This window comes from Amphiura filiformis, chromosome 15 (genome assembly GCF_039555335.1).
Source record: "Amphiura filiformis chromosome 15, Afil_fr2py, whole genome shotgun sequence".
Classification (NCBI taxonomy): Eukaryota; Metazoa; Echinodermata; class Ophiuroidea; order Amphilepidida; family Amphiuridae; genus Amphiura; species Amphiura filiformis.
Window position 1 is genome coordinate 9,281,039 of NC_092642.1, and position 25,333 is coordinate 9,306,371.

Sequence of the window (25,333 nt, forward strand, 5' to 3'; positions counted from 1 at the left end):
GATTGACGAGGCACGAATGAAAACCAAACATAATTTGACCTTATATTAATCAATAATTCATTTTATCACAGATCCTGTATCTGTGATTTTATTGACATTTACCATGTTTACCAAACATGGAAGTATAGTCAAGCAACGGATACAAAATAAGTTTATAAAACATAGGTTGCAGTAACTACAAGGCCGGTCGACTGCAGATCCTTCGAAACACGCTCCCTAACCCTAACCCTAACCCTAACCCTAACCCTAACTAACCCCTAACGCTAACCCTAATTAACCTCATTGTGACATCATCCAAGCAACAAAGTTCAATTCCCATTGAAAAAGCGTTATCCGACGGATCTGCAGTCAACCATTCTGCTACTTTTTATGGAATAAATAATGTATGAGAGCAAATACACATGCTTAGAAGAACAGATTATTTTATAGCATCACGTATGGTACATGCATTTGAAGTGAAAGTTATAACACTATTTACGATATCATAGTCAGCTAAAACTGAAGTCAAAGACATCATGGAAAGGATTGGAGATGGGCAGGACATGTGGCAAGAAAAAACGACAACAGATGGACAAAAAGAGTCAACGAGTGGCAACCAAGAACAGGGAAGTAAGAAGAGGAAGGCAAAGACGAAGATGGCGAAATGACTTAAAAAGCATATAGAGGCACCACTTGAGCAAGGGATGCGCAAGACAGACAGAAATGAAGGATTCTTCAAGAGTGCTTCATACTACAGAGGATGAAACAGCCTAGGTGAGGTGAGTCAGTTACACCCATTAAAGTAAAAAAAAACCCCAGGGAATCAGGAGTAAGCCCATCAATATTCAAAGTTTCAGAAATATCTATTATCTATTATTTGGTGGGTTTTGGGAATTGAATAATTCAATCATTAGACTTATGCGTAACGTAGTAAATGATGACCTGAAATTTATATCGAAGAAATCAACATAATCTTTGCCGAGATGCCTTGAATTTTTGCGGTGGCACCTATCCCAAGTTATTGGGGCCCCTATGGTACTTAAGCATATTTATTGGGGCGGGCCCTGGTTCCGGAGGTACTGTAAGCACAGCAAGCTCATCAATAATAATGTAAAAACGTTTATTTTATGTTTTAATGCCATTATACAAGTATCTATACCCTTTGTTAAGATGTAAACAAGATTTAAGATAAATAGCGCCACCAGTGTTCAACTTTGCTTAAAAATGAACACAGATCTTACATTAAATAGTGATACTTTTGGAATGGCATTTTACAGAAGTTGAATCAAATTAGCACATACTTACCAGAGGCCGGAAGATTTCAAAAAATGGGGGGGTGGCACCTATCCCAAGTTATTGGGGCCCTATGGTACTTATTTATGGGGAGGCGCCCCGGGCCCTGGTTCCGGAGGCACTGTATGCACATACTCACTCAGTAAACACAAAATGTAAAAACGTTTATTCAAAACGTTTTAATTACATTTAAATGTCGGCGTATATAAAGATTATGAATACGTTATTGTAAAATATTTTGAGCAAATATTTTTGCAAAATATTTTATCAACAGTTAAAATAACATTCTGTTAGAATGTTTTGCATTATGAACATATGATTAAAACGTTTTCATATCCTTCAAATATAACCCGACATTTAAACCTTTTATGTAAAACGTTTTGTGTTTGCTGGGCATACACATAGCTAAATAGTCTCTTTCTGAATAAGTTCAGGCGAGAGAAAAAAGAAAAAATTATGCATGCAAAGGTATCATTTCAATCAAAATTACTTATACGAATATCTCTGTTTACGGGTATAAAGCTAACCCTATGTTTTCCTCTAATATGCTGCTGCTGGTACCACAGTTTCCATTTCCTTTTCATTCATGTCATTTGCACACTCTTTGTAGTCATGAGATGGATTTTTGTTTGTGCGGTGTTTCACTCGCCAAATTGCCACACAAATTAACGGATCAACCATCATGAAAATACTAAACAATGATGGAAATGTCATCAAATCGGCAAAATCAGGATGCTCTGAAAAGGTCATTAAAATCAACGTCAGAGTTAGTGCAACATTTTGACATCCTGTCTCGAAAGCAATGGCCCGGCATTTGGTGTGTGACTGTTTAAGAAGAAGAGCCATACCGTAGCCGATGCTAAATCCAAGGAAAGGCAGCGTAACTGAAGCGAACCAAACCTTCCAGCCTGATGTGAACATCCGTGGATTGATAAGTCCATTCAGAGTTATGACTATGGGAATCCCAATTAGTGCTACGATACTATTAATCTGAAAAAACATAATGATCATAAAGCAAAATATGTAACACAGAACACAGATATTTGAAAATTAAAAGAAAAAAAATGCAAAAATTTGACAAACTACCCTGAAAATTTGTTCTTGTCCGAGCGATCCCTCCACACACACACATACAGACAGAAAATACTATGTCTCATTCTGAATATAGTTTTAGGCGAGACAAAACTGAGTCGGACTACTACGTCGTGGGTAGTTTTAAGGGAAGTAGCGTGTGGATGTCGCACGTCACTCATTGTTATATTTGGGTTACAAAAGACTGTTCTTTCTTGAGTTAAGCCACCCGGGTAGGCCACTTCTAGTCTACAAGCTGATATAACAGCGTGGATGATTTAATACGTATTTATAAATATAATTAAGAACCAGTCTATTTACGCCACTGGTTACATTACATTACTTAATACTCTTGAAAAGCAATGGTTATTGCGGTCACCTCGTTTACTTCCTTTCGTTGTTCAGTACCGTGATATCAAAAGCATCGACTATAGATGTTTAATAATAAAATGTATTTTACTTGTATTACTTGTATTCTTTGCCAAACCTTATTTATGCAATTAATAGAAGCAAGCCCAACATCAAGAAGTTTGTTCAAGAGGAACGGTTTGCATACCTTTTCAACGTACGGTGCCCATCGCTTCAGCTTATATCGTATGAGCATCCCCAATGCAACTGGTAAGACAATGCAGGCAAGAGTAATAACGATATCTTTGTATGGGATGACTGAAGTTTCATTGGTCCAAGATCGGCTATAGATGAATAAATTCAGGGGCATCATTCCAAAAGCAAAGATGACGGAAGCAGTTGTCATAACAACACTGTAATTTGAAATTGAATGTAATTAATTATACCATATTAAACTACGGAGAATGGTGGTTATACAAATAAAATGCAATATTTTGCATGTACAGTGTGACCCGGGAGTGTGACACGAGTGAGAAAGGACCTCCACCATTGAGATTTGAAATTCAGCTTGCTATGGAACAAATAAAAACTGCTAAGTCACCTGGTATTGATAATGTAGCTTCTGAGTTGTTAAAGGCAACTGGGAAAGAAGGCATAGGCCTATTGTGGCGTCTATGTTGTATCATCTGGAAAAAGAAGAAATGGCCAAGAGACGGGTGCAGGGTAGTATTTGTTCCACTGCCGATGAAGGGGAATTTGAAAGAGTGCACCAATCACCGGATCACTAGCCTGATTAGTCATGTAAGTAAAGTAAAGTAAAGTAGAAAAGGTTCTTTTTCAGATCCAATTATTCTGGTACTTACTCAGAAATATTTCAATTCCTACACGAATCTTGATCACTCTGTTGTGGTGTTTCTAGGTGTTTGATGAAACGTGTTTCCAGGGTTTTCAAGAAACACGGTTTTCCACTTGTTTCAAACCCCACCGCACACTACGAAACCTACTTGTGCACCCCAAGGACAAACGCGACCTATTGCAGACAGCCGAGGCTATTTATGAAATACCGTGCCAAAACATACATTGGTGAAACTGGTCGTTTGTTCGGTACAAGACTTTCAGAACATAAAACAGAAACTGAGAAAGTGAGTGCAAAAGCTTTACTAGGGCTCAAAGAAAAGTCTCAAATTCATAAATCAGCAATAGCAGAATACGTAGCAGCAAAAAATCATGTAATTGGGCGGGAGGAGGCATAGATCATTGACCAAGAAGCAGACAAAACAACACGCTGGCTGAAGGAGGCAATCTGGATAAGAAGTAGGGGCCATATTAAACACCATGAACAAAGACGAGGGGGCTTACAAACTAGACAAGATCTACGATCAACTCATCAATAAATGGCAACCAGGAAGTTTGGAAACGTCATCAAGACCAAACAGTGTTGCCGTTTCATCAAACATCTAGAAACACCACAACAGAGTGATCAAGATTCCTGATAGGAATTGAAAAATTTCTGAGTAAGTACCAGAATAATTGGATCTGAAAAAGAATCTTTTCTACTTTATTGACTATGAACGATCCTGATGAATCGGTTTTAAAAGGGATGTAAGTAAAGTGCTTCTGAAGATTATCATCAAGAGAATGAAGAACAAAATGGAGCAAGAAATATCTGATGAATATGCAGGATTTCGTGAAGGAAGGGGGACTACGGACCAAATTGTAGTTAATGTCAGGAATGTGATTGAGAAATGCAGAGAGCATAGACTTCCTTTTTACATGTGCTTCATAAATTACAGTAAAGCTTAGCCATCCTCGGATTTGGGAAACTATGAAAAAGATGGGTTTCATCTTGTGGACCTACTCAAGCGCTTTATGAAGACCAAGAATCTGCAGTCAGAAGAAGTGGTGGGGACAAACAGATTTGTTCAAGATTGGTAGAGGCTTACGACATGGCTGTGTACTATTACCAATCCTATTTAACATGTACCCTGAAGACATTATGAGAACAGCTTTGGAGGGTGACATGAAGATAATGATGACGATGACGATGATGATGATGATGATAATGATGATGATAATGATGATGATGAACAAATCAAATCAAATCAAATCAAAGATGATAATGATGACGATGACGATGACGATGATGATGATGATGATGATGATGATGATGATGATGATTAATACACAAACGAAAAGAGGAACAAACATGCCTAGCATGTAATTCTATTTTAACATGGAAAAATTTGACCTCTTATCTACTCGCAAACTGAGATTATGCATATGTTATCTCTTCAATAAACATTGTAAAAGTCGATTTGGCCTTAAAAATATGTCACATGTTGTTCGGATTATAAAGACACAGTTTGTTGACCCTATAATGTTTGTGCACTCATAAATTGACCTCTGAGTGTATTTGGTATAAATGCATGATCTTCTATAACAACAGGTTAACTTTCTTGTTGAATGGAGGCCTCGAGGTCACTGAACTGTGTATTTGGAGATGATGTATTTTTTGGGTCATAGCACACGTGTTAAGCAAAAACATACATGAGAAGTAAACAGGTTACATCTTCTCTGCTGTGACTGATACCATAGAAACGTGCTCTTTGTTTAAACATTGCAAGTAACATGAGAGGCAAACATTAATGTTTCATATTAGCTTACAACCCCCCAAAGCAATGTTGGAGCCAATACTAGGCCAATTGTCCGTTCCTGTCTCAGTATCAAAACAACATTGACTGATGGGGGCGGGAGGGGGTGATAATTTCATACTAAATTAAATCACGACTCTAATAATCATCTGACATCAGTTGTATTATCCATCATCATCATCATCATCATCATCATCATCATCATCATCATCGTCATCATTATCATCATCATCGTCGTCGTCGTCATCATCATCATCATATCATCATCATTACCTGACTACTAGCCACAAACCCATACCAAGGAAAATAAAATATCAATTTTGCTGCAAGCCCTCAGAGAAAAGTAATATACAAATGTTTAAAATCATGTTTTATTACAACGTATCTAATAGTAATAGGAATTTGCACACAACCATGACAACTGCTAAATTAAGCTGAAATGAAGAAAATATAGACTATAAAAAAGTCTAAAATGAAAATAAATGTTGTTCATAATTAAAATATTTTAATTTTTCTTTTTGATTTTGAAAACATTAGTCTAGTTACATAAAGTACTACAAATAAAAATTCCCTTTAAAAGGGAAGGCCAGCCTCAATGCAGAAGAGGTCTTGTAAATAGTTTGGGTCACCGTGAAAGGCATTTTTTAGGATCACGCTTACATCCATGTTACATGACAGTTCACCAAACCATCAATGGTGAGAACATGCACACTGAAACAGCAAAAAACATTAACTCCTATAACTCCTGTCAACTCTTTAATTCATTACTCCAAATTGTTCTGTATTTTTGTCTTTACTGCTTTTTACCCATGCTTATTATTAAAATCAAGAAATACACTGCAGTTGTTAGTTAATTCGCTATGTTAACTCAACTTACATGCACATTTTATTTTAAAATAATTTTATATTATTTCGCAATGTATCGTTTACTATAAAGTAGATAGTGGCAAGCACACGATAAAGGACTGATCATTCACTACAATCTTCACTTTTAAACTGTATTTTTTGAATGTGTTGATTGTTAGTCCGAAACTCCTGCAAAGCTATGGACATGACATCTTACCTACTCCATTCTGTAATAGTCTGCATTGTGTGTTTTTTCAGTCTTCAATCATTTTGTTGAATGTAATTTTATGAATCAAATAAAAAAGATAGAAATTGGCCTCACTTTAGTTATGTGTCATTTTACAGTATTTATAATTTATAAAGTAAGACAATAATTTATTTATTTTCTATAAGTGCATGTCAAAATATGGGATATATTGTTCAATATTATAGCTAGCCCTAAAAACTTTATTTTCAATCGGATTTTCCCGTTGAAAAGACAAAACTGATGTTAAAGATAGCAATAATATCATCAATAACATTTTGAGTCAATTTTATCCATAAAACGATACAGGATAGGATAGATAATTACTTTGACTTCAATGTGGTCCATATAATGAAGATTTTGATTCTACAACATTATTAGATCTGTTATCAACATATCAATTATGCACTCACAGGCAACCAAACATCATGCTATGCTCAGTAGTCCACTGATATGACCTCGTGATCATTCCCCCGCTTTGACCATGTCATTTTTTTGATATGCTGATTGCTGAACAAGTTTATGTTTATATGTGTAGGCCTAACCTATGATAACTTTTTAAGTCATAATTAATTCAAACATAACTTTGGCAATACTCAATCGTTTTCGTTCGTTGAAACGGCAAAACATACTTTCTTTTCCTTGCAAATCGAATTAGCAGACATCAAAAACATTTCCACCACGAGAAGTAAAAAAATAATTCATACCAATAGAAGAAGGCTATAATCTTAGCTAATCTTTAGTGTACACAAACCCCATCTCAGAATTAGGTACCAGCCCTATGGGCTGGCGAAAAGAATTTGATTGCAAAGGTGGTTTCTAGAAAAGGGGTAAATTTATTTTGTTATAAAAGCCCTTACATCTACAAATTATGAAACTGATCAACTGGACTCACCTTTTTTGAGAGGTTACAGTATCGCACCTTATCCTATATGCATCTTCAGGCTGTCTGATGATCTGTCGGCAATTGGTCACTGACCACTGGCGAGATAGTGTTGCCAGAGGTCGTTGATTTAGAGTCAAACTTCTTAGGAATGTTCTTAATAATGGAATTATAGGCCCCTGCCAAAGGGGCCGCCTCCCCTGTTGAGTGAGGCTGTTCTTTCTTCACATAAATCGCTTCCTTGACACCCCTTTCGTACCACCTGCGTTCCCTGCCAATTTTGCCAATGTCTGCTTTGTTTCACCTATGTGTCCAGTTGGTCAGTTTCATAATTCCAATTTAATATTTTATTATACCTGGATGAATGACAACCTTCACAATAGCAAAATAAATAGGAAGGCTTGAAAATTGTACCAAACCTATTCTTTTAGTTTCTGTTCATCAATACTTTATTCAAAACCAAAATGATTCAAATCGAACAAGTAATAATTGCACAATTAAAAAAACCTATTTTTCTCAAAAAGTGGATGTAAGGGCGGGCTTTAGCAACACTTCAAATAACAATCATTATTTTTATTTACCTGAGGCATATGTCTCCATTGGTCCAGTAGGTGAATAAGTTGGAGACAGTCCCTCCTGGTGAGCACCCAACGATCAACATACCAATCGCAAACTCGGCTTTGATTTGTAACGCATGAGCCAAACTAAATGTAAGCAAAGGCATCACAAGAAACTGAGATATAAAACCAATAAGAACCCCCACTGGACGACGACACTGCAATAAAGATATGCATAGTAAACGTGAATCACAGTTTGGTAAATAATGAATTTCCATTTTACAAATCATTTTTGACAGTTTCGTATGTCTTGGTTGATATCAGAGTCATTGACGTTCCGTCAGCCTCACTGCTGGTGATACGGTACAACAGCTTCATATCGTGGTGACGTGTCTCTAGGAGGAGGATCAGACATGATTTAGTTGCTAGGCCCCCTAGTCCCTATTCATAACGACACGTTGTCTATTTCAAATTCAAATTGATTTTTTAATGAAAGACGCTAGAATGGTGAGACATTCACTGTCCATAAGTATTGCTCTGGTTTTAATGCTTTGAGAATTAGAAAGGATATAGAAGTTCAGTTGCAAAGTTTTCAAAGGTCGTGCATTTTTGTGTGATTATAAGGCTTAGAACCTCGAACCATAAATGTTGTTTGATCCAACCACAGCTATCAAAGTTCTCTATAAGCATGCGCAATTTGCAGTTAGCATCCTGGACAACCGATTCTTTTGTTTGGCAAGGCTCACTCGGTCATTTAATGAGGCAATACAAACGATCGAATTTGGTGTTGAAATTAGCTAAATTTTTAGTTACACCTTTTCGATGTAAAATTAATTTTCTCGGCCAAATGAAAAGCAATCATTTTCATTTTTTCAGTAAATGTCAGGAAAAATTGTAGTGCTTGATACTGTATTTTTTTTCAAATTCTAGTGTTAAACTTAGGCGTGAAATTTAGTCATTTAGTGTAAGATTTTCGAATGAAGGATTTTTCCCAACTTTCTAACGCACATCACCGTGAGCGATATATCATAGTTTTGTCAGAATTTGCGTTTTCATTTCACCATTTTTACTGCCGGCTGACCATTTTTCAAAATCAACGAGTGAAATCTAAGGCTAATACTAGCATTGTGGATCGATATCCCTGGGTTTAATAGGAATACCGGCATGGCTACAGTGTTGCTAGAACTTCAATATAGCAAAGAAATTCCCAGGCCTATAGCGTTCCTACTGATCATGTTTAACCAGAACACTCAATTGGGGATTTGGGCTACCAAATCGCTGGTCGGGCAATTTGCTTTCAATGGAAAATTGACCTGGATAAACAACAAAGGAAATATCGACTATTTCTGCTGGTTGCTCTCGAGATAAAAGTACTAAGTTAGACATTTTCGGAGCAAAAAAAAAAAAAGGGTAAAATAAAAACGGAAATTCTAACAAAACTATAATATATAGACCCACACGATGTGCTTTACAGAGGTGGGAAATATCTTTCTTTAGCAAACTATATTAGTTTGAGACGCTAAAAATGAATTCCGTAAAAAGCTCGCGGGCGAACTGAAGGCCTATAAAAATCAAAAATATCACGCTAAAAGACACAATTTGATGCTTAATTTTAACACCAGGATTTGTAAAAAAAAATGTATATCCAAGCACCAAGTTTTTAACTGACATTACTGAAGAAAAAAAAATATTGCTTTATATTTGACCGAGAAAATTAATTTCATAGCAAAAGGTGTATCTCTGAATTGTGCTGATTTTTTAAAACATGTATCGATCGACTTTCAGCGCGACTAAGCATTTCTAAAGAATCGGTTGTCCAGGTTGCTAACTGTTTGAGCATTCACAATTTTATTGCCCACAAAACAGTGGGCATCATTATAATAAATAAATAAAAGCATAAAAAAAGGGAAACTGGGTCAATATAATTCAGGGTTGACATAGGCTATTGCCAAATGTCATGCTATTTAGTAAATTAATTTACCGGCTTGGGTGGAAAATACCGAGGTATACAATAGGCTTATGTCGCAGAGATATGTCGAATCTAAAAAAAAATTGATATCAGAAGGACATTCCTCGTATTCAGAATGCAATTTGGTGAGTCTGATGTGCTCTCAGGTCCCACAAAAATACTGTGCAAACGTTGCTGTCCGATGCCTAAACTTATAAGTATTTAATATTATTATAATTATATATTATGTTTAAACACCGAGCATTTATAAAGAGAGATTATGATGAGCTTTCCAGAAACTTGTCGCTCTGTGTGCACTGGAGTATTATAATATAACACTATGGTATTATAACACTATGCAAGATAGGCATTCGTCCTTGCATAAATACTCATTAATTATTTGCGCTTGGTTAAACACTATAATTTAATAAACCTTACAATTTATAAATATTTAAGTGGCATCAGAGAAGATGTAAGGAACAGGAGGGTTAACAGAATTATACAATTGAGATAATCCCGTAGGTAATCCTGTCGCATCTATTCATAGTCCTTTATTCTGAAGTAGTTGGACATCCACTTATAGTAGCCTTTGATGTGATGTGTGAGACCGCTCAAGGTTGACCGATTTGCACTTCAGAATGGGAAATATTTCCAATGTTTCTATAGAGATTTTGTCGAAAAGTTATGAAAACCGTGTATTAAGGACCTACTGTTGAATGGGATACCACATGTGGATAATACAAGAAAGAAATCGAGTATTGTAAAAATTTCCCCCACAATCCGCACTTTTTTGTAAACATATACATTTCTAAAGAAGAATTTTTTAGGATATTGTTAAAGAATTGATGATTGTTGATCATTTCTATTTAATTTTTTTTAATGTATTTTCCTGTCTTTTCCTGTAAACCTAATAAAGATATTCTGATAATTGAATACCTGAGTGGAAAAAGGGCCCAACTCCAATTTTTTACAAAAATGAGTTAGACCCATCCTTTTATTGCCAGCAGACTGTTCTTCCTTGTGTGTGAAAGATGAGCCAAAATCCACGATCTAAATGGTCTTCCATGTACATGATGTACACTTAATCATGGTTTTCATGGAAGAAAGGCCCAACTCCATGGATTTGGGCCCTTCTTCCACAAATATTGGGTTAAAGAGGAATTTTGTTCATCCATGAAATCTGCTTTTCACTACAATAAACATTCTTGCTAACATATTACATGCTTCTACTTGTGCAATTAATGGATTTCTGTAGCTATTTATAACACATCTGCTTACGGAACTGGTACTTGCAGTATATTAGTGGAAGAAGGGCCCAACTCCAGCTCGTATTAAGACCTGCACCGTTGCCATGGAAACATCATATATAATTTCCAATGTATGTAATATTGTATGTTCATGTATTGAAGGTCCCCTGAAGATGAAAACATTCTATCTATAAAACTTTTCAAAATATTAAGTTTTTTCTTAATATCTCAAAAACAGTTTTGATGGAGTTGGGCCCTTCTTCCACTCAGGTATTCAATTAAAAACACCCTCTATTATAAATAATAGAGGCTGAAAGTGACAAGAAGCGACGAAAATTGTAATTTGCCATGGAACTTCAGGCATATTTTATCTGAAAAATTACTGCATGAAGGGCCTGCATGTATGGTACGCATGGCATGATGACATTCAAGCACTGACCTATCCCTAAAACTAGTTAGCTGCAACTTGTGTATCACATCCGTCCCGGGTTCAAACCCCATTGTGGTATTCTATTGTTTAGCGGCTATAGAGGGTAATGCATCATTTACTTTGAATGAGCGGTCTCACACATATTTTGTCTGAGGATAGCTGGATCAACCTCCTCTTCCTTACATCTTCTCTGGTGGCATTGATCAAGCCTCCTAAAACATTATTTTTCAGTTTCTGAAAACCACCTCACTAGCCCTAGAACTCTGGCCATAGTATCCGTTTTTACTTCTACTAGGGCCAGAGGCACTTACATTGCCTCATTTCAAATATTGAGTTTTAGTTTTGGTTTTTGTTTTGGTCACGTGGTTTTCTATTGTCCTGCCTAACCACTTGAATCACAAGATATCGAACTCATTGTTTCTACCTTTTGTTTAAAACTAAACATTTGTGACAGGTAATTTCGGTTTTGGTTTCAGTTTCTTATAAGTGGTGTGACGAATAAAATTACAGGATTTTCGAGTTACCTGATCTAAGTATACAAAAGAAATGTTTAAATTTCGCAGTGCAATATTCACGAGCAGAGAAGTCGAGCAAAGCAGTCTACATTTGAAAGCATTGATTTAGTTTGAAAGCATTGACTTGAGACTACGAAATAGCCTAAGCTGATTTCACTGTGAAAATATATAGACCATCGAAATATTTGCATTCGACATTACAAAAGGGCTACTATTGTAATTGTATAGGTGCTATAAACAAAATCGATTCATGTCCTTAATCCCATGTACCAGAATCGAAGGAAAGGCCATTATATGACCTCTAATAACCTAATGACTTTTACTGAAGCAATTTTTACTGCAAAAAGTAGAAGATAGAGGGGAGAAGAGATTGTGTGATGCGTGTGTGTGTGGGGGGGGGGGTTGGAGGGCCAGGGGAAATGGGCCGGGAGAGAGAGAAACATATGAGAGAGAGCATTGGAAGTGAAAGAGAAGGGGAGGAGAGCTCGAGATGAAGATATCGAATGTAGGGGAGGAGGAGGGGAAAGGGGTAATTTAGGGAAGATGTGGTTATATAGGGAGGGGAGCCCCCTCTTAAAGAGGTATGTGTTGTGCTTCCCGGGGATAATAAACTAATTCATAATCAAAACATCACCATGCATCGTTTATGTTTCATACAAACAAACAAATCCCCCACCCCACCCCATCCTTCAATATACGCGCATGTATATGATTTCTAGGCCTAGAACTCGTGAGTGTAATATGCCACCTACCGTCGACAGAGAGCATCAACTGTCGTCCGCGGGATAGATTTCCGATATCAATCATGATAATAATTATGTTAGCACAATAGGCTATTGTATACTTCTGGTTATATACCCTACACTGTGTCCTCCCAGCATAATAGTGTTATGATTGCAGACCAGATCAGCTCTACTTTTTAATCCCTTGATTTTTGGTTTCTGAACAAAAGAGAAACCAAAACTATATATTTGAAATGAGGATTGAAAAAATTGTTGGAGATGCTTGAACGATCCAGTACAAAAAATGACAGCATTTCAATGCTTGATCGAGGTCACTAATTAACATGATAAAACCCACTTGAGAACACACAATCGCCGGTCATTTCTAAAGATGCATTTATACTCAATCGCTTTTGGAGAAACCTGAATCGCACGCATGGTCAGTGTACTAAATCGCCGTCGTATTTGCCTGCTGAGCATGCGCATGATTCGCTGTTTTTCAAAAGCGACACGTAGGCCTATATTGACACCCTCTGTCGGTCAACGTTCTCTAAAATTGCACACATAACTTGTGTAGTTAGCGACAATGATTCAGTCTGATGATGAGTAACCCGTGGGTATAAACACAGCTTTACACAATGACTAATTTACATAGGCACAAAAGACCGTGTTCATGTACCGTTACTCAGCCAAACATGGCAGAGTAGGTCCCGGATCTTCTGTACATGTTCCTATCTCCTCAACGTTATACCTTTCCAAGAGATAGATAGATAGATAGATAACAATCTTTATTCAGGGTATTTCATTCAGTTTACAAAAACTGGTCTCCCATGAGACCCTGATAATAATTACATAATATAAGATTTTAACAATTTACATATCAAGAGATAAATTACATTTAAATACAAAAGAATTGAAAAGCAAAATTGAAAAATGAGTACATTATGTACAGTAGGTAATATTTACAAATCAAGATGATAAAATGTATTTTATAAAACATGAATTTTAACAAACAGGAAGTGAAATTTAGTACTAACAGAGGTGGAAAGGTGTGAATTATATGCTTATCTTTGATTTTAACATGTTCACATTCATTGATGTAAGATTAATGCGAACATGAGAAGACAGTTTGTTCCACACTGAGGCACCTCTGTAAGAAAAAGTTCGTTTCCCTGAATTATTATTCCAAGATGGCAAGACAAGTGTATTACAAGATTGACTTCTGGTACATTTTGAATGAGTTGAAGAAGTAAAAATAAATTGCCATGAGAGGTAAGAAGGAGCATCATGATGAAGACATTTAAAAACAGTTACAAGAAGCTGTTTATCCCATCTTTCATTTAATCTGTCCCAGGAAAGGGTGTTCATCATATCAGAAATTGGTGTTCTAATGTCGGCAGACAAAAGAACACGAGCAAGTTTGTTTTGAAGAATTTGGAGAGAATTACAATGTTCAGAAATGCAGTTTGACCAAATAGGACTGCAATAATCAAAGTGTGGGAAGACCAATGCATTGGCAAGTAAATTTAATGTGGCTGGAGGAAGATAGAACTTAACTCTGCGAATGACACCAATACGTTTAGAAATAACAGAAGAAATATAATTGATATGTTCATTCCAAGTTAAGATTGGATCAAATATGACCCCCAAATACTTAAATTTATCAACCTTTTCGATAGACTCATTACCATAGATAAGTGAAATGTCATCAAAATTTTTTTTTTTTTTTTTTCAACAAGGAAAGAGATACGAAAAGCGAACGTCTACACCTCACCACACTGTCTATCCAATGTTATAAATAAGGAATATTTTATACTAAGCGGTTACCCGTATTTCGCGGTTCTCGGCTGTCATAGTTATTGGCTTTTGCAGATCTCAAAATCGTTAAATCTCATGGATGACCTAACAAACGCAAACCTGGGCTTCCTTGGCCAAAGTTACACCCACCGACCAAGTTTGAGCTCCATGAGCAATTTGAAATCTTTGTTTTTTGACCTATGACCTCTCAACCGTAGGTCTGACAAAAAGGTCACAATGGAACGTTTGTTTGTTAGTCCAATTTCCACCTACCCACCAAGTATGAGCTCCATAGGCAATTTGACATTTTTACCTTTTTGACCTTTGACCTCTTAACCGTAGGTCTGAAGAAAAGATCACCGTGGAAACTTTTGTTTGTTAGTCCAAGGTCGACCCACCCACCAAGTTTGAGTTCCAGAGGGGCAATTTGAAATTTTGACCTTTCTTGACCTATGACCTCTTAACCGTAGGTCTGACGAAAAGGTCACCGTGGAAACTTTTGTTTGTTAGTCCAAGGTCCACCCACCTACCAAGTTTGAGATCCATAGGGACAATTGAAAATTTCGACATTTCTTGACTTATGACCTCTTTTGAGCTCCATAGGAGCAATTTGAATTTGTTACCTTTCTTGACCTATGACCTCTTAACCGTAGGTATGACGAAAAGGTCAACGTGGAAACTTTTGTTTGTTAGTCCAAGGTCCACCCACCCACCAAGTTTGAGCTCCATAGGAGCAATATGAATTTTTACCTTTCTTGACCTATGACCTCTTAACCGTAGGTCTGACAAAAAGGTCATTGTGGAAACTTTTATTTGTTATTCCAAGTTCCATCCACCCACCAAGTTTGAGCTTCATTGGGGCAGTTTGAAATTTTTACCTTTCTTGACCTTTGACCTCTTAACCGTTGGTCTGACGAAAAGGTCACCGTGGAAACTTTTGTTTGATAGTCCAAGGTCAACACTATGGCATGGCTAGATTTGCCATTCAAAGTATTTGAAATTATACTTCAATTGAACTTGACCCCGTCCTTGACCTTTGACCTTAAAAAATATAAACTCGTTCTTCCTCATACCAAGCTGCACCCACCCACCAAGTTTGAGCCCCGTGCGACCTACGACGGCCTCACATTAGCAGTCACAGACCAACAGACAGAGAATAGCGTATTATTATATAGACATTCCCTCATTTCAAATCATTAGTTTTAGTTTCTCTTTTGTTCAGAAACCAAAAATCAAGGGATTAAAAAGCGGAGATGAACTGGTTTGCAATCATAACACTATTGTGCTGGGAGGACACAAGAGGGTATATATAATCAAAAGTATAATGGCCTATAACCATACGTATATAATAGCCTATTGTGCTAACATTTTCATTATCGATATCTATCAACGCGGGCGACAGTTGATGCTCTCTGCCGTAGGTGGCACACTTCCATGACACCTTATAATTACACCCGAGTTCTATACGAGGCCTACATGTAGAAATCAGGTGCATATATTGAGGGGGTGGGGGCCCGGTGGGGTATTTTGTTTATTTGTCTGAAATATAAACGATGCATGATGATGTAGATGATTTGATTTTGAATTAGATTATTCCCCGGAAAGCACAACACATACCTCTTACCTATGTTCCCTCCGCCACCTATATATAACCTCCTCCCTCCCCCCTCCCCACACTCGATATCGACTCTTCCCTATTATTCCACTCCACTCTTGAGCTCCCCTCTCCCCCTCCTTCCCTTCCCACTTCCAATGCTCTCTCCCCTCTGTTTCTCTTTCTCCCTTACCCTTACCCACCCCCACACACACCCTCTTTCCCTGATGATCTCTTCTCTCTCTCTCTCTCTATCTCTTCTCCAATAAATAAATTGAATAAAAGTCAGTTTAAACCAGCTTTCTATGATATTGATCTTCCGTCATGCGACATGCACATAAATAGAGTTGTGTATAATAGTGTTTATATCACTAAAATGTATAATCTGTCAAGTGCCTATTGTAATGTCTGTGGAAATATTTCGATGGTCTATATATTTTCACAGTGAAATCAGCCTAGGCTATTTCGTAGTCTCAAGTCAATGCTTTCAAACTAAATCAATGCTTTCAAATGTAGACTGCTTTGTTCGACTTCTCTGCTCGTGAATATTGCACTGCGAAATTTAAACATTTCTTTTGTATCCTTAGATCAGGTAACTTCAAACCCTGTAATTTTATTCGTCACACCACTTATAAGAAACTGAAACCAAAACCGAAACTACCTGTCACAAATGTTTAGTTTTAAACAAAAGGTAGAAACAATGAGTTCGATATCTTGTGATTCAAGTGGTTAGGCAGGACAATAGGAAACCACGTGACCAAAACCAAAACCAAAACTAAAACTAAATATTTGAAATGAGGCATTATATGGTACGGTATTTTAAAGCCTAAAGATTTCTGAAGGTTAAAGTCTTATGTTTATCGGGGATCGATACAAAGGGATGGGCATCCTAGTATTACGTAACAAATCGGAAGATGTAGTGTAAGTCTAGACAATAGGCGCCATATTGCAGGAGGGTTAGAGTTCATAGAGGAACGTTAAAGGTTATTAGAAATAGGTCACCCAGGCACATCACTAATGTGTTTCACGAGTTGTAATACCGACAGGTAAAAACATTGATTTCTTAAAATTCTCCCGATTTTTTAAATTACTAAATAAGGTTAGTACTTCAAACCATTCAGTTCAGTTCAGTTCAGTTTATTTCATCCAATCAAAATACATGTTAACATAATACAGAATAATATTTTTTGTATAAAACAGTGTGGAACATTTTAAATTATATGACAAAAGTATGAGAAACAGAGGATGAGGATGCCACCAAACGCACAGCGTGATGTTGTGGCACCCTATACATAATGTTTCAATTTTACAATAAGCAAAACAAAATTTAATACATTAGGAAAAAAAACGAACAAAGACAAACAAGCCTTGTAAGTAAAGAAAATACAAATTCTTTGGTGAATCTATGCAATATGACGGTAATTTTTGAAACATCTATGAATCAATCTTAAACATCTTCATGATACACCTGTCAATTATTTTTTTTGCGCATGGTCAAAGCATGCTCTTACGCTATCCACAGACTATCCGGTGGAAACTTCAAAGCAACGATCATGCGTTAATATTTACAAAATGGCGAATGATGTAGTCTAAGTCGAACAATAGCGTGACGTAGTTTCCGGCATTGTTCCTATGCACTTTCACCCTCCTGTGTTTATCAGAGCTTTCAATCCTAATATTATGCTTGTAGAATAAATACCATGTGTAGGTTTATAGAATGTATGTTGTCAACTTATTTGTCATAATGAAACATGATAATAGATTCCATTAACCTGTTAAATTGTGCCAACAAGCAGATATACAACATCTATGATATACATAATGTACATTCCTGAAGGTCTTAAGATATAATCCCATAACAACTCTGGCCATTTATGAGATTTATGAGATTTTGGCACAATAGCATAGTACAATAGAGAGTTAAAGAACAACCTTGATGGGCTGCTGAGTCAAGAGTGCACACACACACTTCTTGAGCTCCCAAACATCCGTCAATTTAACAGTCTTCATTGAAGTATACTACATAAATTTTATACTGTTGTAACCAGCTAAGCACCAGGATTCTTCACATGTGCTTTTTATTTTGTATGGACATGTAATTTTGGAATTATATTGCATTTTATATATCAATTTTGAGTAATATCTACAACTTGGAACTGTAAACATCATTATTGATTTTCATCACTGCACTTCCTGTTTTGCATCCAGCCATCATCTATTCACTGGACAATAGGGTCCTAATTGAACAATGGCATCTTCCCTGAATAGGACAATTGGCTCAGCATGGAGTACTATACACACTTTCATGAACTTGTCCTTTGCTGGATTTACAAATGGAGAAATCTACAACACTGAGAAATGGAAAATTATTCCAAAAACATTTTCCACTACAATACACGTGGACCCTGAATGTATTCAAGAAGTTCGCCACCACTTATCAGCTATGTATGGATCCCCTGAATGCAAGGGCAAATGTGGACTTATCTTCAGATCTTCTACACCAGTGGCAACTATTACTATGTATACTTCAACATTTACTATTTCTGTTCAAGGCACCCAGCATACTGAATGGGTAGACTCTGTCCTTCATGAAATCAGCAGTAGAATTGACTCTGACACATCATTTGTTGGCCCCTCTCCAGACATCTGCCAGAACACTTCAATTTGTACGCAGCCTCAAACATCAACCCCCCAGCGGAGCTCAACACTGCCATGTTTTGATCTCAATGCTTCTGCAAATGTCATGGACTATTCATCTTCCAGAGCTGTTGAAATACAAACAGATGATGCTCCAGTTTATGCCAGTGTTGGAACACAAACCACTACCACCACGTCATGTGCATCAACCCAATGTGACACCACCACCACATGTATGTCCACCCAATGTGATGAAGCACCTAAACTAGTACCAAAACCAGCACCAAGAACTTCACTACTTCAACAACAGCCATCCTATGAACCAATTGTGAATCCAAACCCTACCCCCGCCCCACAGACTTGTGAAGCAGTTGCTACTATTCCCACCAGCAACCGTTTTAGTGCTCTTCAAGTTGAGGACTGCGACGTGCCCAGGAATATCCCCACAATTGTAACCAGCCGCAACTCTCCAACCAAGAAACTTAGACCTGTACCAAAGCCAAGATTACTTTTCCCTCCTCCCACGCCATCTCCTACCCCTGCTGAACCTACCCCTGCTGAACCAACTCATGAACCACCACAACCAACAGCTTCAGCTTCACGCAAACACACCAGAAGGAAGATATTGATAATTGGAGATTCCATCCCAAAACTTCTTGTAGGCCGTAGAATGACATCAAAGTGCCAGATTGTCAACCGTTGCATCCCTGGTAGTAAGCTTGGACTATGGACAAAACTGGCTGCCCCTATCATTGAAGAGGAACAACCGGACTTAATCATTATCCACTGTGCTACAAATGACTTGTCAAAATGCCTTGTAAATGAATGTCTTGATATGTACAACTCTCTTCTAGCTGCAATCTTGAAAACTGACCCTTCAATTAAAATCGCGATATCGTCACTTACTACTCAGAGAAATTACGCCCATCGAATGTGGATCAACGAATTTAATGCTAGGCTTCATGATTTATGTAACGCAAAGGACTTACTCTTTATCAACAATAACAATATTGAGAGAACTCATATCGCGGATGAAGGCCTGCACCTGTCAAAATCAGGCAGAGCTCTCCTTGCCCGGAACTTTATTTCTTGTGCTTCAAATGCTTTCCAACAGGATTTTCACATGACTCCATCTCAGTGGAGGAAGAGGTAAATGAAAAAAGGACTCGTGTTAAAAGAAATAATAATATCAATAGTTGCCAAGAACATATGTTTTGTGGACAGTGTAATTGTAAAATTGGTAAGGCTAAGTATTTATCTTGTAATAATTGTAATCTTGATTTTCATGTTCAATGTATTGGTAGATCTTTAACAGATAATTTTGTGAATTGGTTATGTGATTGCTGTTTTACACGAATTGCTAATGATGAGCTCCCTTTTGGTAAGTGTTTTGTTGATTTAAAGTGCAAGTTGCAAAAAGGCCTCAAAATGGCTCATCTAAACATTAGAAGTGTTATTGACAAACTTGATTATCTGGATATCTTTGTGCATGAAAACAATATTGATGTTCTTTGTCTGAGTGAGACCTGGACAGATAATAGTATTGATGACTCTGAACTTATGATAAGTGGTTATAACTTTTGTCGTCTTGATAGAAGTAATGGGATGACTCATGGTGGTGTAATGTGTTATGTTAAAGAAAATTTATGTTTTAAAGAAAATGTTGACATTCATGATGATGAGGTAGAGGCAATTTTTGTTGAAATCAACTTACCTAACACCAAACCTGTTGCTGTAGGTACTATTTATCGACCACCAGATTCTACTGTTGATTATATTGATAAAATGAATGTTTTGTTTCAAAAGTGCAATGATATTTATGAAGATGTGTATATATTAGGTGATTTTAATTTGGATGTTGCAAAAAATGTGATTCTAAAAAGTAACCAATCTTGCAAAAAATTCCCAAATGTGTCAACTCATTAATGATTACACTAGAATTACTGATACAAGTAGAACTATAATTGATTTGATCTTTGTGTCTCGTCCAGAATTGGTCATTTCGTCAGGTGTACATAGTCTAGGACTTAGTGATCACTCATTAATATATGTTGTTCGTAAACACAAACAAATTAAATTGCCTCCAAGAACTGTCACATCCAGAAACTTCAAAAATTTTGATGAATCACACTTTGTGAACACAATTCAGAATATTGATTGGGAACAAGTTAACTGTATTGATGATGTTGATGATGCTTTATCTAAGTGGCAATCATTGTTTAATGAAGCATGTGATAAACATGCACCTTTTAAAACTAAGCGTATAAAGGGACATCTCCTGAATGGGTAGACAGTAATTTTCTTAAATTGTGTAAGGATAGGGATTATTTGTATGCCAAGGCTCATAAAACAAATGACCCTGATGATTGGGAAAAGGCTAAGTCAGTTAGAAATAGAGTTAATAATATGAAATTTTATTTGAAGAAGAAGCACTTTGAAAGGGCAATTAATGATAATGTACATGATAGTAAAAAGTTATGGAAAACACTTAAAAAAGTAATTCCAAGTACAATAATAAACCAACTGTGCCTAATATTATAAGTCAAAATGGTCATGGTAATATTGCTACAGGTAAAGACACTGCTGACTCATTTAATCAATTCTTCACCTCAGTAGGTGAAGAACTTAGCAGACAATTTGATAATGTTGATATCACTTGCCCATGTAATGATGGAAAAAGTAGTATATCTCGATGTAACCATAGTGAGAGTTTTAGATTCTCTTCTGTATCTTATGATTTTGTATATAATCAAATATGTAATATGGATAATAATAAGTCACCAGGTTTAGATAAATTCAATGTAAAACTACTCAAATTGGCCGCACCTTATGTGTCAAAAGCACTTGCTCATATTTGTAATATTTCTTTAAACAGTTCTAAATTTCCTAATGAGTGGAAGAAAGCCAAAGTTACTCCAATTTTTAAATCTGGTGATAAGAATAATGTAAACAATTACAGGCCAATATCTGTCTTACCAATTATTTCGAAGATTATTGAAAGAACTGTTCATAACCAATTATATGATTATCTTTGTAGTAGAAATATCCTTTCTGATTCTCAATCTGGTTTTAGATCCAATCATTCCACAACAACAAATTTACTAGATGTCCAAGATTATATTCTTAATAATATGGACAATGGTTTTACAACAGGAGTTATATTTTTGGATTTAAAAAAGGCTTTTGATACAGTAAATCATGAAATTTTAATTAATAAACTTGCTGAATATGGTATTAAGGGTAATGAACTTGGTTGGTTTAAATCATACCTAAGTAATAGGGCTCAAGCTGTGCATGTTAATTCTTTTCTGTCAGATTTCAAAACTTATAATACTGGAATTCCTCAAGGCTCAATCTTAGGTCCTCTGCTATTTATTATTTTTGTTAATTGTTTACCTGATGTTGTAACTTGTAAGACAGTAATGTATGCAGATGACACTTCTCTTATGTGTAAAGCAAAAAATGCTGATGACTTACAAATGCAACTTGAATATAACCTAAAAACTGTAGCTAACTGGTTTAAAGCTAATAAGCTCACATTAAATACTGACAAAACAAAGTTTATGATTTTTGGAACTAATCATACACTTAATCATTACAATGACATAACTCTTACATTTGATGACAAAATTATTGAAAGAGTTGATGTTTTCAAATATCTTGGTATTAAATTTGATAGTAATATGTCTTGGTCATCACACATTGATTATGTATCTGGAAATGTTTCCAAGAGAATTGGTGTTGTAAAACGTGCAAAGTATTTCCTTCCTCATAAAACCTTAGTTATGCTCTCTAATGCTCTTGTAATTCCACATTTCGACTATGCCAGCAGTGTTTGGTCTAATTGTTCTACAACCAATCAATATCAGCTTCAAGTACTTCACAACAGATTAGCTAGAACAATTCTCTTTGCTGATATCAGAACACCAGTAGATGAAATGTTAAGTTCTTTAAATTGGATTAAACTTTCTGATAGATGGTCTAATCACATGATTTTTCTTACCTTTAAATGTATCAAAAATATGTGTCCTGAATATTTATGTAATCAATTTAACTTTGTTCATAATGCTCATGATCACGTTACAAGGAGTCATTCTTCAAACACATTGATCGTGCCTAAATATTATTCTAACAGTGGTAAACGTACATTTATTGTAAGAGCTGCAAACTTATGGAACAATTTGCCACCATCATGTCGTGTAAACCTTGAAACTATGTCTTTGCATCAATTCAAGACAAGCATCATTACTACTGCTGAATTATAATCATTTATTTATATTGTATGTATTTTAAGATTTATATCATTCATGTATTTGAGGTATATTTATTTTCTTTCACACTTATTATTGATGTTTTTGTATAAATTACTAAATATCATGTTATTTTGTATACCGGTATATTCTGTAAAAATGTTGTATATATCATTGTATGAGGGCCTGCTTGGAAAGCAGTGCTTGTCACTGAAGTAGTTTAAAAATTCACAAATCAAAAAAATTCACAGACATGGGATAGCATATAATTCTAATAGTAAAAGGATGGAATGAAACATCGGATACGGACACATACTCCATCTTTTGCATGGAATTGGGATGGGATCATCCCATGCAAAGATGGGAGGGATTTCCTTCACACTCCCACAAAAATACGTGAAACCTCGCTATCCGAGCCCTTTATCAAACATAGAAATATTCATTGCTTATTACAATTCAATATGATCTATTTGATCGCAATCCAAAGATCAAAGTTTAATATAATTATTAACCTTGCAGAGATTTATAGCTCAACGCAATGTGCTTGCTGTGTTGCTTAATCATTGCAGTAAGTATTTGTATGTTCCGCGGGTGATGGACAAATTTCAAAATGTCTGCCCGCAAAACTTCTTGATTTCTCTCAACATGCCAATAACAAAACGTTGCCACGCATGACTTGTAATCGAAATTTTGTACAGTTTACTAATTTTGGGGGTAAAAATGTGCACAATTTCTTACCCCATTAAGTATACACCTGAAAAATACCCTTTTCTTTTACTCTGTAGCAGCCCGGGGTAACAGCAGCAACATACATGGAGTCTGGCCCATGTCGCTTCGAAGGAGAAATGCGGCACTCCAGCCTCCCGCCCGGCCTATGAACACAGGCACCTTACATACATCCCATTACCAACATATTCATGTTATTGAATAACATTTGCCTGTATTTGCAATTCAATTTGATAAGGGAGCAAGAAATTGTCATTTGAAAGCCCATAATACTTTGATAGCCCTCTTTGGACATATTTTGGCTTACAAAAACTAAATAAAATCATTTTCCCGACCCATAATTTCACAGTTTGAAACGAGATCAAGTATGTATTTTCCACTGATGTCATAAACGTTTTATTTAAAATAAAGAAAAAATTCTTCTAAACAATACAAATTAGACAATATGTATATGACTCCAGTACTTACCGTAGTTTTGATATCCTTTATACTAATTACGCAACCCATTCCTACCATGATAAATACCAAAATAAAAGAGATAAGTATTCTATTAGCGAGTTTTAGTTCATCGAGATATTTTGCAGGAGGTGGTCTTTCATCGGTGTCATTCATAGTGCTTATATCTATGGTTGTGGCTAATTCAGTTATCAATGATATCTCCATTTCAAAGCTGAGCTTTTTTTCAAGAGTACATGAAGTGTATAATATTCCTGTACTTCCTGCAAATCGAAGCGAGTCACAGTGCAGATTGGCGATGCCACCAAAGTTCTTGCACGAATGAATATCAAACTTAATCTGACCTTGTATGAATAAATTTTATCACAGATCCTGTATTGATTTTATTGACATTTACCAATTATGAAAGTATATTCAAACCCCCGCACAGCGATATTTCCCTACCCAAGAAATAGCGCCATCTCTTGATATACGGATATGTTTGACGGCGATATTTTGAGGCGTTTCCGAAACATCCCGAGTAACTGAACTATAATGAAAAACTACCCGTACAACCATTCATGTAGAAGATCATTTTACAACTCTCATATTCCCAAGAATACATATCGTTTTGTAGAATATAAATGGGTTGATAAAAACATACATAACTCATTAACAACAATAAATCAAGCAAGTTTTCAATATATGATTTGTAGAATGAACTTTTGCAAAACATCAAAGTGTTATTTTGCAATAATATATTGATTTAGATAATGAAAATCTCCCAACAATACCTAGTCTACACTTTAAAAAAAAACCAGGGAATCAGGAGTAAGCTCATCAATATTAAGTCAGAGAAATATCGTGAAACAAATTCTGCCTTAAATTACCATATAAATCACATTTCATTAAAAATGAAATTCATCTTCTATTCCATGTGAATCTCATACTTGGCATATTCTATTATTTGGTGGGATTTTGGGAATGCAGTTTAATTTGTACATCAAATGAAACACAAAATTATCCCTGCAGCTGAAATGGGATCGCCCTCGTGAGGTCACAAGATGTTTTCATGGGGAGCCAATTGGGTGACTTGTTTGGTATCAGGAGGGCCAATCACGGGCATCCTTGCTCGGGGCCGTCAGTGGCCATTTTGTTGG

General features: G+C 36.2%; 1 protein-coding gene across 1 annotated transcript; it reads right to left on the minus strand.

Moving 5' to 3' along the window:
- Positions 1-1,650: 1,650 nt before the first annotated feature.
- LOC140171215 (ileal sodium/bile acid cotransporter-like) lies at positions 1,651-24,475 on the minus strand. Its single transcript, XM_072194428.1, has 4 exons — positions 24,207-24,475; positions 7,897-8,090; positions 2,900-3,104; positions 1,651-2,262 (listed from the first exon to the last, which is right to left on the minus strand). Exons 1-4 carry the CDS (start codon positions 24,399-24,401, stop codon positions 1,813-1,815), a joined length of 1,044 nt encoding a protein of 347 aa, XP_072050529.1. The 5' UTR covers positions 24,402-24,475; the 3' UTR covers positions 1,651-1,812.
- Between the last annotated feature and the right edge of the window lie 858 nt (positions 24,476-25,333).

Excerpts from the sequence above, each read along its gene's own strand:
- LOC140171215 (XM_072194428.1), bottom strand. The coding sequence starts at position 24,401 with ATGGAGATATCATTGATAACTGAATTAGCCACAACCATAGATATAAGC. Across the intron at positions 8,091-24,206 it reads TAAAGGATATCAAAACTACG|TGTCGTCGTCCAGTGGGGGT; the intron begins GTAAGTACTGGA and ends TCTTTATTGCAG. Across the intron at positions 2,263-2,899 it reads GGGCACCGTACGTTGAAAAG|ATTAATAGTATCGTAGCACT; the intron begins GTATGCAAACCG and ends ATGTTTTTTCAG.